We start from the raw sequence: 22584 nt of genomic DNA on the forward strand, positions 1-22584 counted from the left end.
TGAAAGCTACCTTGGCTCGATCCGTAGGGTACGAGAACGGTTGCATCTCCAGGACCAGTGAACACTGAAGCAAGAATCCGCTGCATTCCTCCGCCGAACCAGAGTAGGGCGCTGGCCGTGCCATGGGACTGGCGTGCACGGCAGGTGAAGGAGGGATGATAGGATCCGCGGAAGTGCTCGCTGGTGGTGGTGATGCAGGTGCTGACATAAGTGTACGGCGGAGTGCATCTACTAATTCCTGGAAGGGATCCGTGAGGCTCATGCTTGTGTCTCTCGGTGCTGGTCCGGTCATCTGTTACGGATCACTCGGAGACAGAGGAGTAACAGATGAAAGATGTAGTTTATTAAATGGACACAAGCAGAGGAGCGGGAAGTAAGGAGTGGATGGGTGCTGGGATCCGTGCCGGGAAGGAGGGTACCACACACACGCACCGTGGGGTCTTTGGGAGGATCTTGGAGGTAATCCTTGGAGAGAAGGTAAAGAGGAGTTAGTCCTAATAGTTAGCGCAGGAATGATCTTGTCGCGAACGTGACCGGACAATGACTGAGTGCGTGTGTGTGGCTTTTGTGGTGCTGAGGTGGATGAAGGTGATGCGGATCAGGTGGTGGTGATTAGTACTCAGGTGAGGGTGTGCGTCGTGATTGTGTGGAGGAGGAACCTGGCGTGTTTGTGACAAATGTGACATGTGATGGGAAAAGTGAGAAGAATGAGCTCGGCAAAAGCCTGACTCTAACCCAATCAATAGCGTTACAAGCTAGTTTCCGTGCCAAAAACATTACTGCCTAGTGCCTACACCAATGAAGCCATTATTCACATGTGTCATATTTAACCTTATGTGTCGATGGAGGGCGGAGCTAAAGTAGATTTGGACTTAGTAATAGAAACTCAGAATAAGGTTTACCATTTGCATTAAGATTATTTTTATTACCACACTAGCATATAATTTTGCTTAAGTAAAATGCACTTAATTTAGATCCCCCCCAGGAAACAAGACAAAATTTCTTATATCATTTTCTTATATAGAAAATCTTTATTTAAATTTTTTTTTTAATATTTGTACTTGGGCAAAAAAAGAAGAAAAAAAACCACTTTTTAAAAAGGGGGAGTAGAGTGAAATAAACTCTGGGTTTATCGAAGGAAACCTGCTCCCAACCAGGTTAGGTTCATAGTGTAAGTTACCATGGTAACTGACTCTGAATGTAAGAGTGTATTTGCTGCCGTATCAATACATAATCATCCATATCGATACGCGAATCAGCAAGGAATGCATCACAATATATTGCTGTATTGATATTTTGAACAGTGCCATTTAAAGCCTTGTTCCACGTGCCCCTTTTATACTTTGAGCACCTGCCCCTCCAAAGGTCTCTGCACGTCCTTGCAGGTGACAGTCAGTCAACAAGCAGAATCAGCTTCAGCTTCTCCTTCGTGGAACTACTGAGGATCAGTCAGTGCAAACATGATGGGCAAGGTAAACTTCATACCAGCTAACATTTTCAATGTGCAATGTACAATAAAAAAAATCAATCAAACAACTAAATGTTAAAATGTGATTTTTCAGGTAATATTCTATGAAGAAAGAAATTTCCAGGGTCGCTCTTATGAGTGTATGGGCGACTGTGGTGACTTCTCCTCCTACATGAGCTGCTGTAACTCTTGCAGAGTGGAGAGTGGATGTTGGATGATGTATGATCAACCCAACTACATGGGAAATCAGTATTTCTTTAGGAGAGGAGACTATGCCGATTACATGTCTATGTTTGGAATGAACAACTGCCGTATGATCCCTATGGTGAGTTCCAAGAATATTTTGATGTAATTTATATCCTCACTCTCTCTTGGCCCCTCTCCTCCTGACTAAAAACTTTATCATAAGATGTCCGACTTGACAGTTTCTCTGATTTCAGCCAGTTAAGCATATTTATAATATATATTATGGAATGAATGAAACGAGTTGGCACGCATATTAGCCTGCAGTACATAAAAGAACAGTGAGTTGAAGACAGCATCTGTCTTTTCCATCGAAAACTAATAAATTATAGTTTTTTTAATTTAAAATAAAAGCGATTACAAAGGAAATGTTTACTGTTCATTTTTTTTTAATTGTATGGAAAAATCCCATTTAAAAAAAACAGACCGCCATTACATTTTTCCTCTCGTGCACCCCCTGGTGCGCGCACCACACTTTGGGAATCCCTGAACTAAACGATCATGAAGTCGCTGAAGAATATACTGCTTTAGATATTCCTAAATTATAAGAAGAGAAAGATGCATTTCAATGTACAGACAATATATTTACAAATTAAACAACGTTTCTAAATATCTGATGTTGTTTATCTTTATTGAACTACATTGCTTCAACGTAGTGGTTAACAATGACTAGGCTACATGTTTTAAAATGTATTACTGTAAGAAAGTACACACTGACCTAACAGACATCAATTTATAAAACAAGATTATTTAGAATTATAATTTCACAACTCTCAAAATGTTACTTTTGTCTTTACAGGTCTTTCTTTTTACTATCCTGATTGCAGTTTAATTTATAATTACTGTAACTGTCCTGTTACAACTGTATTTTTTTCTAACTAGTTTTCTAACTAGAAAAACTGTCTTGATTGAATGTGTTAACGATAAAATGTGTAAACTCAGACTTTTATGAAATAAACTAAACTCTTACCCATGCTTCCCGTTCTTCATTCGCCATGCTGGATTACTGATGTGAAGGCTTAATTTCCGTTCTAATTAATCCATATTGCGCAAAAGGTGCGCAGAATCGTGCTCCTTGAATGCACTCTCAGTGGCTTATGATATGATTGGTTGAATGGTAAGCTCGCATCTGATTAGCTAAAGAGTACGACAGACCCACGTGGGAAGAGAGCTCTGCCAGGAAAGTCTCAAAAACACACACACACACAAATCCGAGTGGATTCGTAGTAAATGACGATTTGTACATTCAGACACTCGTACATTTTAAACATTCAAAGGTTTTTGTGCACAGTTGTATATCTACAAATTGTTTTTTGCATTTGTGAAATGTATTTTATAAATATATAATTTTTTTTTGCGCTTGTGAATTGCTTTTTGTGAATATATATTTTTTTTTCATGCACGTGAATTTTTTTTGTGTGTACGTAAATTAGGTTTCATGCATGTGAAATTGTCTACGCATGTGTAAATCGTGTTTTTTGCGTGAATTATATTTGAGACTAATTTGCTTCTATAGAGAACTTCATGGGGTCAGATGTACGAGATGATGGATGATTGTGACAGCATCATGGACCGTTATCGCATGTCTCAATGCCAGTCCTGTCATGTGATGGAAGGCCACTGGCTCTTCTATGAGCAGCCCCACTACAGAGGCAGGATGTGGTACTTCAGGCCTGGAGAGTACAGGAGCTTCAGCAATATGGGTGGCATGAGATTCATGAGCATGATGCGTATCATGGACTCCTGGTACTAGTGTTTATATAAATAAAATAATTTCTCTACAACAATAAACAATGTCTTGAAAATCATTAATTCCACTAATCACAAAAAGAAAATCCACAAAACACAAATAAAAATGTAATTTTATCTTTATTTCCCAAACTTCCCAAAACTACTTCCATATTTTCTCTAGATAAGGAAATATCTATGATTTTAGAACAAATATATTTCTAACCCACTTGCTGTCCTGAAATGAAAGAAATACAGTTACTATGGGGTGGAATTTTAGGATCTAATGCTGATTCTAGAAATTACAATCCAATTCTAAAGCAATTTTTTTACTATTATTTTTTACAGACTTTGAATATCAAATTTGTATGTTCAATTTTGTTAAATTACTCATGTAAGTACTTTAATTTTACAAATAATAATAAATCAAAACAATGGTTTGTTAAGAATGAATAACTGCTGTAACAAAATTTTGCATGTTTAAACAACATACACGCAAATATGCAGTATTAAAGAACAAAGTAACACATTACAAGAACAATCAAAAAATGTTTTCTGTATCTGAGAGTGCTTAAGTATTTGAAAAATTGTAGAAGGTCTCTAGTTGGACTGAAGTTTATACAGTAGTCATATAATACAGTCTTTGTTAGAAATGTCAAAATGTTTTTTCAAATAAGTAATTTCCATGATTTTAGGATCTGTGTTTTTTTCTGTAGCACTTTTTGAACGTTTGTAAAATAAAAATTAAATATACTATGTGGTTCTATACATAGATAATAGGCCTACAACTGTTCTCTCTGGCTCACCAGCAGAGTGAAAAATGCAAATAAAGATTTTAATTTTCAAATCCTAGTGTTAAGTGTTAAGAATTTAAAAAGTAATGAACAATTATTACTGTAAGTTCTGTTGTACTACAGTAAGATAACAGGCCATCCTCTCATAATATAAAGAATGCATATTATAATAATAAATAGACCATCCTATTCCCACTGTATCATAATAACAGACTGGTGTGAATGAAGAATAATTTAACAATGGCACAGTAGCATTCCAGGGACCAGTAAACTGCAATGTATTCACTTCACCTGTTCACTACTCCATCAGTACACTGACTGAACTGCTGTGAAAAGAGAACTGAAGATGAACACGGGCAGAGCAGCTGTATTACTACAGGTGCATATCACGTCATTCATGTACATCACAAGCCAATGCGCACTTTAGTCAGAGCAGCAAAAATATTGTGATTAAGGTGTTTACATGCCTATATATTTTGCTAAATATATATTTTAAGATCTGCGTGCACCACCTATATTAATGTGAGTGAGAGATGAGAGGAGGAGTGCAAATATAAACCCCCGCCCTCAACTCAATATTCTGTTTCAGTTGGAAAGACTCCACCATACTGAAATAAAGTTGGCAGCAACCACTGGGTCACACAGACTTTAACAGACACATCACAATGACAAGGAAAGAGACTTCAAGACAGTCAAGGTTCAGCTCTTGCAAGTAAAACTTTTATATCACATTCAGTTGCACTTCATTTGCAAAGGACCCAGCATTGATGGACCTCATCTGACTCTCGCAAGTCTGAAATCAGTGTAGCCCAGTCCGCAAAAGTATAAGCAGACAGTACCTGAACCACATGGCTCATCACCCATGCAGTCTGACTGCAAAGGACCCTGTGAAGACCCATCTGACCCTGCTGCCTGGTCGACACTCTAAGGATTCTCTCAGGAGCTGGTCCACTCTAAGGAGCCAGCATATTGATTTATCAGAAAGCAACTTTGTGCCCTCCCCACTGCACACAATCTGCATCACCAGTGGAAACAGCTCTAAAACCAGACTGATCATCCGACCATGTGGAATGCAAATATTTAATTAAGATGGCACCTGTGTGTAATTTGGCATGCCGTCTTTTGTGTGTGTTCTATGTGTTACCTGTTCTTTTGCTGTTTTCATTATTGCTTGTGTACCAAGTCAACTGGCTTCACGTGTATGAGCGTGAGCTCCTGCTAAGTCTTAGAAAGTCAGATGTTGTGGCTTTTAGTTGGCACTCGGGTGGCCATTAGACATGCGATCCCCCGGACATGGCGTGTGCTTTGTAGGACTGGTTTGGGCTCATGGATTGTTGCCGATACCGAAGGAAATGCAGCAGGAGACGGGGCAAGCAAGGAGGCATGTTGGTGAGACTGACTACTGCACGTGCGTGTGCCTTCACTGCTGGTCTGGCCGGACATGCAAGCTCAGTGGTGGATGACCTCAACTTCGCAGTCCAGTATCTCTCACATTGGCTCTGGGATATAAGGTACTGTGAGCTGGTTGCACTTGTTCCCATGTCGGGAAGTGTCATCAAGATTCAAAATTATTCTTTGCCATTCTAAGCAGAGGGGGGTTAATTCTTATAACCTTCGTTCTATGGAATATGCGCCTCCAACTTACCAAATAAGGCTTCTGTTGATTTGTCTGTGAAGATGGCCTTGATAAATATCAGGTTTATTACTAATAAAACATTTTTAACTGATTTCTTCACATGGCCTGGACTTTTTTTATGACTGAGAAGGCTTAATGAGGGCGATTGGGTCTCTCTTGTGACTTTTCTTCCTTGAACTCTTCAAGGATTGGGGGTCGGGGTGGGGATGTTGCTAATATTTTTAGGAGCTGTTTTAAGTTTTTAAAGTGGATTTGACTAGGCCTTTGATTTTTGAGCTTTTATACAGACCTCCCAAATATAAAAACGATTTTATTTGGGAATTCTCTGAATTTTTATCTTCTATGATAACTTGTTGTGATAGCCTTGTCATCCTAGGCAAATTTAATATTAATCTCTGTTGTCTGGATAGGCCCCTTCAACCTTACTCAGTCAGTAGTGGGCTCTACTCACGCACATGGTCATACACTGGACTTGGTTTTGTCTTGGGGTATTTTGGTGTGTGAACTGGCTATAGAAAACATCAGGCTCTCAGATCATTATTTTATTACTTTTAATATGGTTTTCTCTATAATTACTTGAGGCAGTGAGTCAGCAGGTCATCATGTAAGGCCCATTAATAATTTTACAGAGTTTTCAGAGGCACATAAATAAGTCCCATATGCATTTGTGTGCCACAGAATTGTCCCCATCATGCCCAGATTCAAATATGTTGGTCGATAGTTTTAACTCAGAGTGTAATCGATTTCTGGATTCCATAGCCCATTTTAAAAAGGTGAAATCTAAAACTGTTTCTCAACCCTGGCTTAATGCAGAGAACCAATTAATTAGGCAAAAATGTAGACAGACAGAGAGGAAATTGAAAAGAGATAAGCTCCAAAACCCTATGAGATTCTCAGAGATGCATGCCTACAAACAGTTTGTTAAATCTCTTAAAGCACATTATTTTTCAGCTCCAAGCTCACAGAATCATCTTGGTCTGAGAGTGCTATTTCGTACAATAATTACAGTCCTGAATACTGGAGGCTCAGCTGTTTTTGATAATTCTGAGAAAGCCTGCAAAAGTTTCTCACAATTTTTTTGTGTGGATAAGATCAGTACAACTAGAGCTAATATCTCAATCTCTGCTTCAAATCCTATCTGTCTCCTTGCTCAATCTGACTCCTGAACTTCTGCTCAGTTGTCTATGTTAGAGCCAGTTTCTCTCTCTTGAGTTGCTAGTAGTTATTCAACATCTTAAGCCATCTTATTGTTCACTTGATTTTATCCCACCTCATTTATTAACACAGATCTGGGATGTGGTGGGTTCTATGATCCTGTCCATAATGAATAAGAGTCTTTCAAAGGGTGTAGTTCCAACATATTCTAAACATGCCTTGGTGCAGCCTCTTTTGAAAAAGCCCACTCTGGACTACAACTGCTTTTCTTTGCTAAGTTATTGGAGAAGGTGGTTCTGAATCAACTTTCTAAATGTTTAAATGAAAACAAAATGTTTCAGTCCAGTTTCAGGTCTCAACACGGCACTGAAACTGTCCTTCTCAAAGTGTCAAATTATTTGTTGCTGTCTGTAGACACTGGAAATTGTGCTATTTTGGTGTTTCTGAATCTTAGCACAGTGTTTGACACTGTAGATCATAGGATTCTTCTTGACTGTTTGCAGGAGTTGGGGGGGGGGCATTAAGAGGTTTGCTTAATAGTGGTTCTCTTCCTATCTACATGAAAGATCCTTTGTGGTGGAGCTAGGAAGCTCTATTTCTTCTTCATAGTTTATTTCCTCGGTGTTCCTCAGGGTTCATGTCTTGGTCCTGTGCTGTTCTCTTTATATATGATTCTGTAATGCATTAAAACGTCATAATAATCGGGAAGAAGGAGGCGGGAACCGGCGGACAATCAAACTGAAACTTTAATTACAAAATAAACACAAAACAGCGCAGCAGCCCCTCACGGCCGACTGCCGCGCACAAAAAAAAATAAAAACACAAACTAAAATCCAAGCCTGGTCCTCTCTCGGTCCTTCACTGTCGTCACTCCTGTTTTATATCCTTCCATCTCCTCCGTGGGACTCGAGATCGGTAGGTCGAGCAGGTGTCGCTCATTTCTCAATCACTCCACCGGCCTCGCCCTGTTCCCACAGCTCTTGGCCCCACCCCACTCATCACATAACTCGAGACTGCACTCTCTCGGGGGCGCTCACGGTGACCTGCGGGAACCTGGGGGTAGGACAGACGAGGCTAGAGAAAAGGTGACGGAAGAATGAAGAGCAACAGAGACGAGAGGGGAGAGAGGAGAAAAAAAAAAATTCCGGTTCCCTGATGCACTGCCGCTCGGCCCTCCACCAGTTGGGTGATCTCCTCCGCAGTGCCTGGCGGTGGCACTGGACGACCCTCGGCGGACGGACAGACACTCCTACGCCGCCCGGTGGACGACGATGGCTCCTCCGGTTTTTGGCAGCCGGCAGGAGTCCCCCGTTCCCTGCTCCTCCCCGTTCAGGCGGACGGCAGCAGGCAGCAGATTTTTGCGTACCGTTACACCCCTAATGTACATGATTGTATTTTTGAGAAAAAAAATGTTATGCGTGGTTAGTGAAAAACTAAAAATGTTCTCAAATCACCTGAATAAGGCAATAAAACACATACAGAACATTGGTTCCCGGGACTTTTGAGAACTGGAGCTTGTAGCCTGGAATTTTTCTTTCTCAATTATGTAAAAATGATCTTGTTTACTCGCTCACAGAAAACAATATATTGATTTAAATTTTCTAAGACACTTTTTGTTGGTAAAAGTCATATGCGAGTAGCCGTCAACTATCATGAATATCATTGTGATTTACACCAAAGGCCTGCATAATGAGCTGCATAATGAGCCTTTCAGTCAGCTGTGCCACTGTGAGGGAGGAGTTACAAGAAAGAATATGAGGACAAAATAAATCTATATAATTTTATGTTTGTAGTTTATAAAGAATATATTTAATTATCCCACAACATAATTTAATATCCACTTGGGGGAGCAGTTAAACAGTTTATCAGAACAATCAAAGCTGACTTCCAAACAAATTTTTTTGGCATCATTACTCCAGTCACACAATCCTTCAGAAATCCTTTTAACAATCTTATTTTCTACAAAAAACATTTATTGTTATTATTATCATTATTGTTATTATTATTATTATTAATGTTGAAAAGAGCTGAGGAATTGGATTTCTGAGGAAATCCATTTCTCAAATCCTCAACCACATCACATCTTTTTGGGGTGATTTATGTCTTGTTCCTCTCATCGCGAAGCAAACAGTAAAATAAAAAAACTTGAAGAACAGTCTCATTGTTTTTTCTTCTGTGTGGGTGTATTCAAGCCGCTCGCTTCAGTTTGAATCTGAATAGCGCGTTCAGCGCGGGGGCGTGGTCACATTAGATATAATGAAGGGAGACGTGAAAAGCGGACATCGCGTTGTTTTCATATGGATTACTGTATCACAGAATATCTGTTTTCGGCAGCACTTGTTTAGTTTAAAAGTAGACATGTCAAGCTTTCTATAGATATCTCTCTCATGTCTCTTCGTTGAGTATTCACGGAGTTACAGTTCATTTTAATGACGTGTTTGTAAATGAAGATCAGCACAGACAAAGGCTGCAGACAGCACACCTTGTTTGTTATCTTTATTTTATAAGTGCACAAAGTTTGGTTGTTATTATGTCTTTATCCAAAAAAAGTAGACCCTTTACAGATTCGATTGATGTATTGCTCTTATCTGTACGATTAAAACTGAAAGTGTAATTTAAGTTCTTTTCGGGGTTATCAGGAGAAAATGACTCATAACGCGTATCCGTGTTAATCGACTCCAGAGGGTTAAAGAAGATGTTTTTGTTTAGATCTAGAAACACTCTTCATTAACTGCAAGCTGTTCTATTCGCCGCGGGAGTTTCACTCGGTCATTCTGGTGAGTGTTTACATCCCTCCGCAAGCGCACGTGAGCCTGGCTTTACAGAAACTCGCCGATCAGATCACAGAGACAGAACAACAACATAATTCTCGGGGACTTTAATAAAGCAAATCTCTCCCGTGAAATGGCAAAATACAGACATCACATGCCCCACCAGAGACAGTAATATATTGGATCACTGTTACACCACAATAAAGGATGCATAACACTCTGTTCCACAAGCAGCTTTGGGGTACTCTGATCACTGTTTGGTTCATCGTATACCGACCTACAGGCAGAAACTATAATCAGCTAAACCTGTATTAAGGACTGTAAAAAGATGGACTAATGAAGCAGAGCAGGACTTACAATCTTGCTTTGACCTCACTGATTGGAGTGTTTTTGGAGCTGCTGTCACCGATCAGGACAAGCTCACAGAGACTGTAACATCTTAAAGCAGTTTCTGTGAGGATATCTGTATTCCTACCAGGACTTATCTAACTTACAACAATGACGAACCGTGGTTCACTGCAAAACTCAGAAAGCTCTATCAGGCCAAAGAAGATGCTTACAAGAAGGGGGGGAATGTCTTGTATAAACAGGCTAAATACACACTGGAAAAGGAGATCAGAGTGGCAAAGAGGAATTATTCAGCAAAAAATAAGGACTCAGTTCACTTCCAGTGACTCAGCATCAGTGTGGAAAAGTCTGAAGGAGATCACCAATTATAAGACACCATCCCCCAGCTCTGTGGAGAATCAACAACTGGCAGACAATCTGAACGAGTTTTACTGCAGGTTTGAAAGACCACCCATCACCTGCACTGAACACCTCTCCACAGAAATGTTCACACGATTTACACCTCTTGCAACCCGCCCTGAACACCTCTCCAAACCACCGCTCACACCCCTGCAGCCCCCCTCTCCCCCACACCTGCAATTCAGATCAGTGAAGAGGAGGTGTGCCAGGTCTTCCGGAAAAGGAAAAAGCACCAGGACCAGATTGTGTTACATCAGTCTGTCTGAAATCCTGTGCTGACCAGCTGGCCCCCATCTTCACACAGATCTTCAACAAATCACTGGAGCTGTGCGAAGACCCTTCATTCTTCAAACGCTCCACCATCCCCATTCCATCACCATCCCCATTCCAAAAAAATCCAAAATTACAGGACTAAATGACTACAGGCCTGTGGCTCTAACGTCTGTGGTCATGAAGTCATTTGAAAAACTGGTGCTGGCCCACCTGAAGGACATTACCGGACCCTTACCTCTTCAGTTTGCCTACAGAGCAAAAAGGTCTGTGGACAATGCAGTAAACATTGGACTGCATTATGTTATGCAACATATAGACAGACCAGGGACTTATGTGAGGATACTGTTTGTGGACTTCAGCTCGGTCTTTAACTCTATAATTCCAAACTCAACTCTCCATGCCCACCTCCGTCTGTCATTGTATCAACAGCTTCCTGACATACAGGTAGTAGCTAGTGAGGCTGGTAAAGTACACATACAACACCCGTATAACCTGCACTGAAACTCTTCAGGGCTGCGTTCTCTCCCCACTGCTCTTCTCCCTGTACACCCATAACTGCACATCTAATGACCCCTCTGTCAAGCACCTTTGCTGATGACACCACACTCATTGGCCTCATTCAGGACTGTGACGAGTCTACTTACAGACGGAAGGTTAAAGAACTGCCTGCCTGGTTTCCTGGAGCTCAACACGCTCAAAACACTGGAGATGATAGTGGACTTCAGGAGAAACCCCCCACTGCACTCCCCCCATTTACCATCATGAACAGCACTGTGACTGTAGTGGAGTCATTCAGGTTCCTGGGAACAACAATCTCTCAAGACCTGAAGTGGGACATTCACATTGACTCCATTGTGAAAAAGGCCCAGCAGAGGTTGTACTTCTTTCGCCAGGAAATTTAACCTACCACAAGAGCTGCTAAAACAGTTCTACTCCACATTAACTGAATCCATCCTCTGCACTTCAATAATTGTCTGGTTCAGCTCAGCTACCAAATCTGACCTCAGAAGACTACAGAGGGTAGTCCGGACTGCTGAGCGAATCATTGGTATAACCCTCCCTTCTATTCAAGAATTGTACTTATTCAGAGTGAGCAAAAGGGCTGGCAAAATCACTCTGGACCCCTCACATCCAGCACATTTCCTTTTTGAACTGTTGCCATCTGGTCGACTCTACAGAGCTCTGAGCACCAGAACTACCAGACACAGGAACAGTTTCTTCCCCCAGGCAATCCATCTAATGAACATTTGATAATAACTGTGGAAAACACAACACTATTTATACACTCATACACTTATTTATCTAACACACATACTTAGTCTGCACTTCAAATTTGCACATAATATACCTATACATATAAAACTGCCTAATGTAATATACCTGCACATTAGAGCTGAAGATCTCTGCCTGAACCCAACGGGACCCGATGGGACCCGACGGGTTCGGGCTTAATTTTTATCATCTTGCGCGGGCTCGGGCCGGGCTCGGGCTTGCGCTCCGGTTTGCTAGGTAAAGAGCGGACTGAAATGTGTTTCGATTAGCGCGAGAAAGATGCGAAAATGCTGAGTAGGTGAAACGGAGGCTTGCCTCTGGCGATTACGTTTGGGTTGCACCAGCAACTAACTGTGCATTCACACCGCCGGCGTCGAGAGCGTCAAAATCGCTCTTGCCACTCTGCTCACGACACTTCAGAAAGATTTGTGAGCACTCAGTCGCTCTGACGTTGACCGAATGCTTATTTTGTATTTAAAATGGCTGCAAAGCAAACAAGCTTGTTGATCTCGTGCAGACTAACCACAAGGAGGGTAACGTTATAAGTTAACCTCATTAAATATTGTTGTGGACGAAGTATTAAGATCCTTTACCTAATAATGTATAAAGCACTGTACTGTATACTCTGATGCAAGTAAAAGTCTTGCATTGAAAATGCTACTTAAGTAAATATAAACAAGTATAAACATTACTTGATGTAAGTATAATCAGAGAAATTTGTTTAAAAGTAAACTGGGACTACAGTACTATTATTTATTATATCATTATTCCTATAACGTAATTGCACATCAGCAACTCACCAGGAAAATGAACAATCTCAGACACCTTGGTCCACGTATCACTTTTACGCAAACAGGGACACATTATAGATTATTGCAAACGCGAAACCGCAATAATCAACCTGTCCTCCATTGTGCTTGGGAACTAATGTGGTCGGAGCTGCGTTCTCTGGAATCCTGCACGTCTTGATTTTGCTGAGTTAGATGTGTTCCTAGGTCAACATATTTTGTTGACCCTGGAACAACATTTTACTCCAAAAATATATTCTTGACCATATCCCCACACCTAAACCTAACCTTAACCATGAGTGATCCTTAAAATCAGAGGAAATGATAGATGAATGACACTGATGTACAAGCACCTAAAAGTGATTGTAAGCGTAAACTTCACAAAATCTATAAACTGGTTCTTCAAATCTGATTGGTTGATCACAATGTTGTTCCAGGGACAACAAAGATGTTGTCCCAGGAACATGTCTCACTTGGTAAAATCAGGTTCTGCCTGGAATCCTCTCAAGCGGTGGACTTCTACGTTCCGATTGGTTGCTGCCCAACCGCATCATAGCTCATTACCATAAAGTTACCTTGATTTCAACTCTCCTTGACGCTCTCAACGGCCAAGTCGCGCCACGCCGCTCCTCGCCGCTGCTCGACGCCGGCTTACATTAAAAATGAATGACTTCTGGACACTTTGATGCTCTCGACGCCGGCGGTGTGAATGCACAATAAAGCAAAGTCTGAAGTGTGGAAAAGTTTTGACCGTGTTTATAATGAGAATACTGAGTGAATAATGATGCACCATCAGTGAGCGTAGGAACGCGCTGAAGCAATCTACAGTGGATTCAATCATTTTCCTCCAAAAAAACATGTAGGTTTAGCCTAATCTCTGTGAGTAAAGGTTTTTCAAATGATAACTAAATATTCAATGAGTCTTAAATGCATAATGTGGACAGAGTATATACGCTAATGTTGGCATTATTATTTTATTAAATGTCAGCTGATAGCACTGTTGGGAACGTTACTTTAAAAAAGTAATTAGTTATAGTTACTCACTTCTTGTTCCAAAGAGTTAGTAACTGAATTACTCTATAATAAAAGTAACTCGTTACCAGGGAAAGTAACTATTTGCGTTACTGTTTAAAAAAAAAAGTTGCTATATGTCAAAGAATTTGTATTTTTTTAGCAGTTTTAACAAGTCAGTTGAAATGAGTAGAACAGACAGGTGTTCGTACATAACTTTCAATAGTTATTGCACGTCAACAGACAGCAAGAGTTTTATTCTGCACTTCAAATATTATCTTTGTAAGAAAATTGTTTTTGGCCACTAGCTTTGTAGATGCGTGTGTTGTTGTGAGATGCTTCATTAAATTAGAGTTGCTTACAACGGATGTCGACAAAGTCTTCGCTTCTGGACATAATGTACACATTACATGTACGTTCTTGCCTTTGACCACAATGAATTTGAAGTAGTGCTAATATCTCCACCTTTGAAAATGCCAACTTTTCATTGGATTGCTCCTGACTGGCCATCTCTGCTGCTGCTGCGAAGCTGTTGCTTGTGTGTGTGTGTGTGTGTGTGTGTGTGTGTGTGTGTGTGTGTGTGGTGCCGCTGGCATGTGTGCTGGCATGTGTGTAAAAATACTGGCTTTGATTGGCTGGCATGAAACACATGACTCTGCCTTAGCCAATCAAAATCGCTTATCTCGTTATTAACCAACCTCCTCACTCGCTGTTTGAGCCAGGGGTGCGTTCGGATTCGGATTATACAGTTTATTCAATCAATGCATAGTAACGCACCGCATTTAACGTCCAGTAATGTTAACGGCGTTGTAACGACGGGAAAAGTAATTAGTTAGATTACCCCGTTACTGAAAAAATAACGTCGTTACCTAACGCCATTCTTTTAAACGGCGTTATTCCAAACACTGGCTGATAGTGGCGAAGCAAATCCGCCGGTGCCTTTATCTTAATTTCGTTATTGCCAACTACCCATCTTAATAAAAAATGTATCTTAATTTAATTTGTTAAAAAAGACTCGTTTTTATTGGTGCGTTGATCTATTTTATAGGCTAAATGAGTCTAGGCCTATTTAGAGTGCTGAGATGTTACGATGTTACAGAGGACTTATTTTATTTCCTTTTCCAACTTCCAAGTGGTCTAGTCTATGTTAGTTATGAATAAATTATGTTAAAACATGTATAAATGACTCATACTTGACAAAAGGCAAAAGAGCTGTGTGTGCATGCACATTTGAATAATGTCGGGCTGTAAACGGGTTCGGGCTTTTAAAAAGTTGTCAATCAAAATTTACTTGTCGGGCTCGGGCCGAAACCTGTCGGGCCGAAACCTGTCGGGCTCGGGTCCTGTCGGTCCTAACTTTTAAGGCCCGATTATAGCTCTACTGCACATACAATTTTCAGTTTGTATATTGTTATTCCTTACCTACTTATTTGTATTTTTTTTCTTTTATTATGTGTTTTTTGTTCTGTCACTGTCATTTTGTTGCACTGTGGAAGCTTCTGTCACGAAAAAAAATTCCTTGTATGTGTAAACATACCTGGCAATAAAGCTCATTATGATTCTGATTCAAATTGAAGAGAATTATGTCTTTTGAGGATATGGAAACTGTGATGCTTATATTTAATCCAGATTGGATTATTGCAACTCAATATAAAGTTTTGATAATGGCTTTTAAAGGTTTGCGTGGCCAGAGTATATTTCATGTCTGTTTACAGCAGCTCTGTGTTGCAAAGCCTCTAAGATCATCACAGAGTTTGCTTTTACATGTTCCCAGATCACAGTTGAAAACCAAAGGTGATCAAGCCTTTTCTGTGGCAGCTCCACATCTTTGGAATAGTCTCCTATTGCACATTAGATAATGTGTTTTTACTGTTTTAGATTATTCTGTTTTAAATCAATGTTGAAAACAGACCTTTACTCTGTTGCCCCTAGCTTTTGGGACATTGATCAGTGGTGGATATTGTTGTGTATTCTGTCTGTTTAAGTAATTTTTAGGCATGAAAGCACTGTGGTCAACTGGTGTTGTTTTAAATGTACTATATAAATAAATGATGATTTACTATAAACTTGCCAAACCTCTTTCTAGAGACCTTGGCCTTAATTTATACCTAAAGCCTATGTTTTCCTAATCTGGTTAGATAACATTTACCTGGGGTCAGCATTACAAATAATAGCTATATTATTTGCTTAAAGACAAAGAAGCAGTTATTTATCATCAATTCTACCAGAACAATTATGTGGTTTCCTGTAAGAAGCATTACCATAAAGTTATTTTTTATTGCTACATTAAGCTCAACAGCATTGCGTTTATCCATTCTGTAATCACTTCCATTATTTATCTCTACAATTTAATTAAATATCTTCCTACTTGTTTCGTCACATATTATTTATTAGCAATGCATATTCATTTATTGGTATCATTAGCCTAGTAATTGTAGTATTTACTCTTGCATATCTATTGTTAATAAATCTAATTAATCTTATTACAACTGTGACTTCCTTGTGTTGATGATCCAAGGCTCTACTTGTTATCTGAAATCCCACCAATCCTTTAGATAAATCAGTTGACAATCTACCTCCAGTTTGTGTTAATTATTATTGCCAAGCTAACATTCCTTGACTGGTGCTCTGAACTAAGCGATGAGGGATTTGGTCCACTGATACTCATAACTGAAACTTAAGTGATGTGGGGAGTGGGGGGGGGGGGGGGGGGGGGGGTGAGGGTACAGCAAAAAGAAAAATATGTATATATCGTATAAATCAGAAAATGATTAAAAAAAATCTATATTAAAAAGATACAGTTCACTCACTCACAGACACTATATTTAATAATCTGTTCAGATGAGAGCTTGTCAAATCAAGTAAGTGATTTTCAGTTATATTATTTGAAATTAACAATTTATCACACAATCAGGCCAGTATAATACAGCCAGGCTTCACAAAGATATGTAATCATAAGGAAACACCAAGTATCATTGACACCCCCCCACCCCAACCCAAAAAATTAAAATAACAAAAAAATCTGCACAGTCAGAATTAGGAAATCTGGAACAAAACTATTTGTCAGAATGAAAAATAATAATTATTATTATTACTATTACTCTTTAGCATTTATTTATTAATTTTAGCAACATATACTTTAGAAATTCTACAGTTCAAACAATGTAAACACTAAAATCTACATACCAAGCTTTAACTAGAATAGCCTATGTACCAAATTGCACAGTCAGGAATTGCCTAACAATAGAGGCTGTGCAGTCTTTAGTCTTGGTCTAGTATAAAAGCACAGGTGACAGTCAGTCAACAAGCAGAAACAGCTTCAGCTTCTCCCTTGTGGAACTACTTAGGATCAGCCAGTGCAACCATGAAGGTAAACCTTTTTCCAACACCAATTTCCACACAGTTTTACTCCAAAATGATTCCATTTGTTAACTTTAATTTTAAATCGGTTAAAATATCAATTTAAAATTTTCAGGTCACCTTCTATGAAGACAGGAACTTCCAGGGTCGCTCTTATGAGTGTATGAGCGACTGTGGTGACTTCTCCTCTTACATGAGCCGCTGTCACTCTTGCAGAGTGCACAGTGGATGTTGGATGATGTATGATCAACCCAACTACATGGGAAATCAGTATTTCTTTAGGAGGGGCGAATATGCTGATTACATGTCTATGTTTGGAATGAACAACTGCATCAGGTCCTGCCGTATGATCCCTATGGTGAGTTCCAGAAATGAATTGCCTGTATCCACTCAAATCCACACGCTTTTATTAATACCATTTCTGATTAAATATTCAATTTATATTTATCTGGAATCATGAAGCAAAAAGCTGATATAGAGGCAAAAATGCCAAAGCAGAGAGGATCCTTTCAGAATGTGTATTTATGAGGCAGAACAATACAGTAATTGTATTTGTTTACATTACATGTTCTTTCTACATGACAAATTTAAAACAATGTACTTCTCTTCCACTACAGTACAGGGGATCCTACAGAATGAGGATCTACGAGAGGGAGAACTTCATGGGTCAGATGTACGAGATGATGGATGATTGTGACAGCATCATGGACCGTTATCGCATGTCTCAATGCCAGTCCTGTCATGTGATGGAAGGCCACTGGCTCTTCTATGAGCAGCCCCACTACAAAGGCAGAATGTGGTACTTCAGGCCTGGAGAGTACAGGAGCTTCAGTAATATGGGTGGCATGAGATTCATGAGCATGAGGCGTATCATGGACTCCTGGTACTAGGGTTTATATTAATAAAATAATTATTCTACAACAATAAACATTCTGTCTTGAAAATCATTGATATCAGTCATTTTTACATGAGTAGTCAAATAACACCTCATAAATTAAACAGAACTGCAAGAAATTTCTGAATTATGTTATATTATTTTAAGATAGCAATCTAACTTATGTACTGTAAACATGAGGGATACATGCTTTCAAATGACAAGGTCCAGCCAGACAAGAAACCCAAACTACCTAGACACAAATTGCATCAAAAAAAGCTGGTTCCTCACAGCCTTTGGTTAAATTACAAGTGCTTCTATTTTATTAGAATTTATCAGAAATAAATGCATCAAAAGTCCATATGGCTAAATTAAGATAAATAAATAAATAAATAAACTTTCTTATGTGGTATATTTTAATGATATTTTGATATATATATATCCATACAATGAAATTCAGTCAAGTTTAATGTTTTTGGGTCCAAGTATCTAGATAAAAATGTAAAAGTAAAAAAGTCTACATTTAAAGAAACAGAACTCGCTATGAACATCTGTGGTTCCTCTTCAAGTTGTTTGTGAGGGTTGCAGCTAGCTACAAGCAAAAAGCACCAATATTAAGAAAAAGCCATATTAAGACATAATAATAATTTAAAAAATTCATATATGCTTACAAAAAATTCCATATCTGCTGTTCAGTAGACAAACATATAAAGTTTAATTATTTAACATAGTTATATAATTCTCAGTACTAGCAGGAATTGTAGGAAATGACCAATGCTCTCTTGCATCTTCAGTAACCACGACTGAAGTGCCCTTGAGCAAGACACTTCCCGGCACTGCAGCAAAAAATGGCTGCCAACTGCTCTGGGTGTGTGTGTGTGTGTGTGTGTGTGTGTGTGTGTGTGTGTGTGTGTGTGTGCCCTTGCATGGGTCAAATGAAGAGCACAAATTCTTATTATGAGTTACCATACTTGGTCATGTCACCATCATGTCACGTCACCTTTACTGTTTTTCACAGTCTGAAATTTGCTGCCAATTCAAATTTGATGTCATTGAATTAGAGGTCTTCACTTTTCCTCCTGGATCCAAAAACCCAAGGTCCGACTGAGACCTGACTGGGTTTGGGTCCAAAACTTTGATAAGTCCCTTAGACATAGGTTAGGATTGCTATTAACAGACTTAGGTAATTTAAAATAAATGTGCTTTTAGTGAATGGACCCGAGAAAACTAATTCTTTTAAGCTATGCAAATTTTCAATTATTTGTTTTGGACATTTAACACTTTTTTATTATTTAAAACAAATATATATTAAATAATTGCTAGACAATGTTAGACAACGCAAGTATAAATTTTTCCATCTATTTCTGACAGTCTGCATTCCTGTAATTTACCAATGCCTATAGCTGCCTTTGCCAAGAACTATTTCACCACCATGTGGCTGGATGGTAGACTAACAGCAAGTATTTTAATTTCCTTTAAAGGGGTCATATGATGTTGCTAAAAAGGACATTATTCTGTGTATTTTTGATGTAATGCGATGTGTTTATGCAGTTTAAGGCTTTTATTTTCCACATACTGTACATTATTGCTGCTCCTCTATGCTCCGCCTTTCTGAAATGCGTCGATTTTTGCAAAGCTCATCATTCTGATAAGCAAGGTGCGCTCTGATTGGCCTGCTATCCAGTGCATTGTTATTGGCCGAATACCTCAAGTGTGTGACGGAAATGTTATGCCCCTTAACATTCTGTGATGCCATGTCTCAGCGCAATGACACAAAACCAATAAAAACCCATTACAAAGGAGGCATTTGTTGCATCCAGTGGGGACATTATTACTGATTATAATGACTTTTACAGGAAAAGAAGGTTCAACACTCTTCAGCAATAAAAAAAAAAAACAATGATGCCCAATTGTTTGTTTATCTTAAGTAATTTTTGTTTATTAATATGTCTGAACTGGATCATCAAAGGTCAGCAGAAAAGACATTAGTTAATAAAATGGTATTAGATACATTTGTGTTATTTAACACATTTAATTATTGCAGGTTTGCGTCAGAGTTTGCATTTCACTGTCTTAATTTATTTTGATGAATACTATCGTTTTTTTTATTTTTTTGCGAGTGGGATGAATTAATGCACATTCACATTTAGTCTAGAACTACATCATGTTCACACAGCACACACAATGCCTCTGCACTTCTGATTTCTCCCAGTATGGGGACAGGAGACTTGTCAGTTAATACACTGAAAAAAACTTTTGTTTTTACTTTTTTGAAAAAGTAACTCAGATATTTTCTTGTAAATTAAAAAGTAATGCGTTACTTTACTAGTTACTTGAAAAAAGTAATCTGATTACGTAACTCGCGTTACTTGTAATGCGTTAACACCAACACTGATCTCTAGATTATAAAACACTGTACACATCCTCCGTAGTATACCTTTATTTGTACTTAACCTATAAAACAACAAATAAACAAAAAACAATTATTTAATTAAACTAACACTGTTCACAAAAAAAGTCAAGTAACACATTCAATCGCTACATTTCTCAATGTCCTAAAGTTCTAGAAAACACTAGACAATATATCTTAAACCAAACGCACAATGTGCTAACATCTAGCCAATTAATTTCTAATTTCTAGCCAATTAATTTCTTTAAAAAATTAATTTAATTACATAACAAATTTTACATTTTATACATATAAAGAGCCCTGCTTTGCATCTTAGGGGAAAAAGACAACAACATCCTACACTGAAAAATATTTAGTGTCGGATTTGCTAGTAAACTCCAAAACAATTATGATGAAACAGCAGGCAACATTAAATTAAATGTGAAATTAGTAGAAAATAAAAAGACTGAAATTATATATTTTTGTAAAACATAAGAAAATCTCCATTTTATTATACTGAGGTAAGGATTGTGAGTAAACACACACGCATGGTTACTTCTTCATCAGTCCACAAAGATACCTAAAATTACAAGTGAGGAGATGCTAAAACATTTGCTCAGACGTTAAGAATAAAAAAATATCTAAACAGAATTTCTATATCCTAGAAAATAAATGTCAAATTTTCCCCCTACATTTTATTCTCTGTTAATGAAAGAAGCACAATTAATAAAGTATTTTATATCTCCTTCATGTGTTTAGTGCTTCATAATTACAAATTAAAGTTCTAGGACAAAGGTGAGTAGCGGGACCTAAATACTATGCTTCAGCTAAAGTGGCCTCTTTTCTAACTTGCACAGTCAGGAACTGACTAATAATGGAGGCCCTGTAGTCTTTAGTCTTGGTCTTGTATAAAAGCACAGGTGACAGTCAGTCAACAAGCAGAATCAGCTTCAGCTTCTCCTTTGTGGAACTACTGAGGACCAGTCAGCACAACCATGATGGGCAAGGTACATTTCATTCTAACATAAATATCTACACAATTTAACTCATTCATATTTGAAATGACTTAAAAATTAACTTTCATTTTTTTCAGGTCATCTTCTATGAGGACAGGAACTTCCAGGGTCGCTCTTATGAGTGTATGGGCGACTGTGGTGACTTCTCCTCCTACATGAGCCGCTGTCACTCTTGCAGAGTGGAAAGTGGATGCTGGATGATGTATGATCATCCCAACTACATGGGAAATCAGTATTTCTTTAGGAGGGGCGAATATTCTGATTACATGTCTATGTTTGGAATGAACAACTGCATCAGGTCCTGCCGTATGATCCCCATGGTGAGCACCACTAATATTCTTATTTGTAATGAATTCAAAGAAGTTATTGTGATGAAACATTCAATTTACATTGATTTGGAAACATTAAGCTGAATTTTGGGACAGTAAGGAAATAAAATGGTTACTTTCAGAATAGCTATTTATGATGCAGGACTAGACAGTGAAAATAATTGACTTCTCTTCCACTACAGTACAGGGGATCCTACAGAATGAAGATCTACGAGAGGGAAAACTTCATGGGTCAGATGTACGAGATGATGGATGATTGTGACAGCATCATGGACCGTTACCGCATGTCTCACTGCCAGTCCTGTCATGTGATGGACGGCCACTGGCTCTTCTATGAGCAGCCCCACTACAGAGGCAGGATGTGGTACTTCAGGCCTGGAGAGTACAGGAGCTTCAGCAATATGGGTGGCATGAGATTCATGAGCATGAGGCGTATCATGGACTCTTGGTACTAGAGTTCTAGTATTTATTTGTAGCATTTCTTAAATTGTTAATAAAATAATTCTTCTTCAACACAGTGTCTTGAAAAATCATTAAATGCCACTAATAATTCCATTAGTAGTCCAAAAAAACCTCACCTCATGAGGTAAATAAGTCTGGGTGGTGTATCAGTGCTACTGATACTTTCTGCTCCACTCTTACATCTTGCCCCTTATCTTTCAGGCCAGCCCGTAACACCCCTTCGGCCCCTTGGTTATCTGATGTTCTACACGAACAACGTTCTAAGCTT

The 22584-nt window shown here is 38.8% G+C and overlaps 2 protein-coding genes across 3 annotated transcripts; both read left to right on the forward strand.

Moving 5' to 3' along the window:
- The first annotated feature begins 1426 nt into the window (after window positions 1-1426).
- Window positions 1427-22322, forward strand: LOC132095236 (gamma-crystallin M2-like). 2 transcript variants are annotated; one of them, XM_059500059.1, is made up of 3 exons: window positions 1427-1472; window positions 21603-21845; window positions 22037-22322. In XM_059500059.1, exons 1-3 carry the CDS (start codon window positions 1461-1463, stop codon window positions 22307-22309), a joined length of 528 nt encoding a protein of 175 aa, XP_059356042.1. In that variant the 5' UTR covers window positions 1427-1460; the 3' UTR covers window positions 22310-22322. The 2 variants fall into 2 exon arrangements, with proteins under 2 accessions (XP_059356042.1, XP_059356041.1); XM_059500058.1 differs by lacking the exon at window positions 1427-1472 and adding an exon at window positions 21432-21516.
- LOC132095239 (gamma-crystallin M2-like) lies at window positions 17145-18174 on the forward strand. The gene is made up of 3 exons (XM_059500061.1): window positions 17145-17256; window positions 17362-17604; window positions 17864-18174. Exons 1-3 carry the CDS (start codon window positions 17251-17253, stop codon window positions 18134-18136), a joined length of 522 nt encoding a protein of 173 aa, XP_059356044.1. The 5' UTR covers window positions 17145-17250; the 3' UTR covers window positions 18137-18174.
- Window positions 22323-22584: the final 262 nt, after the last annotated feature.

This window comes from Carassius carassius, chromosome 19, assembly GCF_963082965.1.
Source record: "Carassius carassius chromosome 19, fCarCar2.1, whole genome shotgun sequence".
In the NCBI taxonomy this organism is placed as follows: Eukaryota; Metazoa; Chordata; class Actinopteri; order Cypriniformes; family Cyprinidae; genus Carassius; species Carassius carassius.

What these genes read in the sequence shown, in the direction of transcription:
- LOC132095236 (XM_059500059.1), top strand. An exon ending in CCTGCCGTATGATCCCCATG is followed by an intron (nt 21,846 to 22,036) that starts GTGAGCACCACT and finishes CTTCCACTACAG; the next exon opens with TACAGGGGATCCTACAGAAT.
- LOC132095239 (XM_059500061.1), top strand. An exon ending in CCTGCCGTATGATCCCTATG is followed by an intron (nt 17,605 to 17,863) that starts GTGAGTTCCAGA and finishes CTTCCACTACAG; the next exon opens with TACAGGGGATCCTACAGAAT.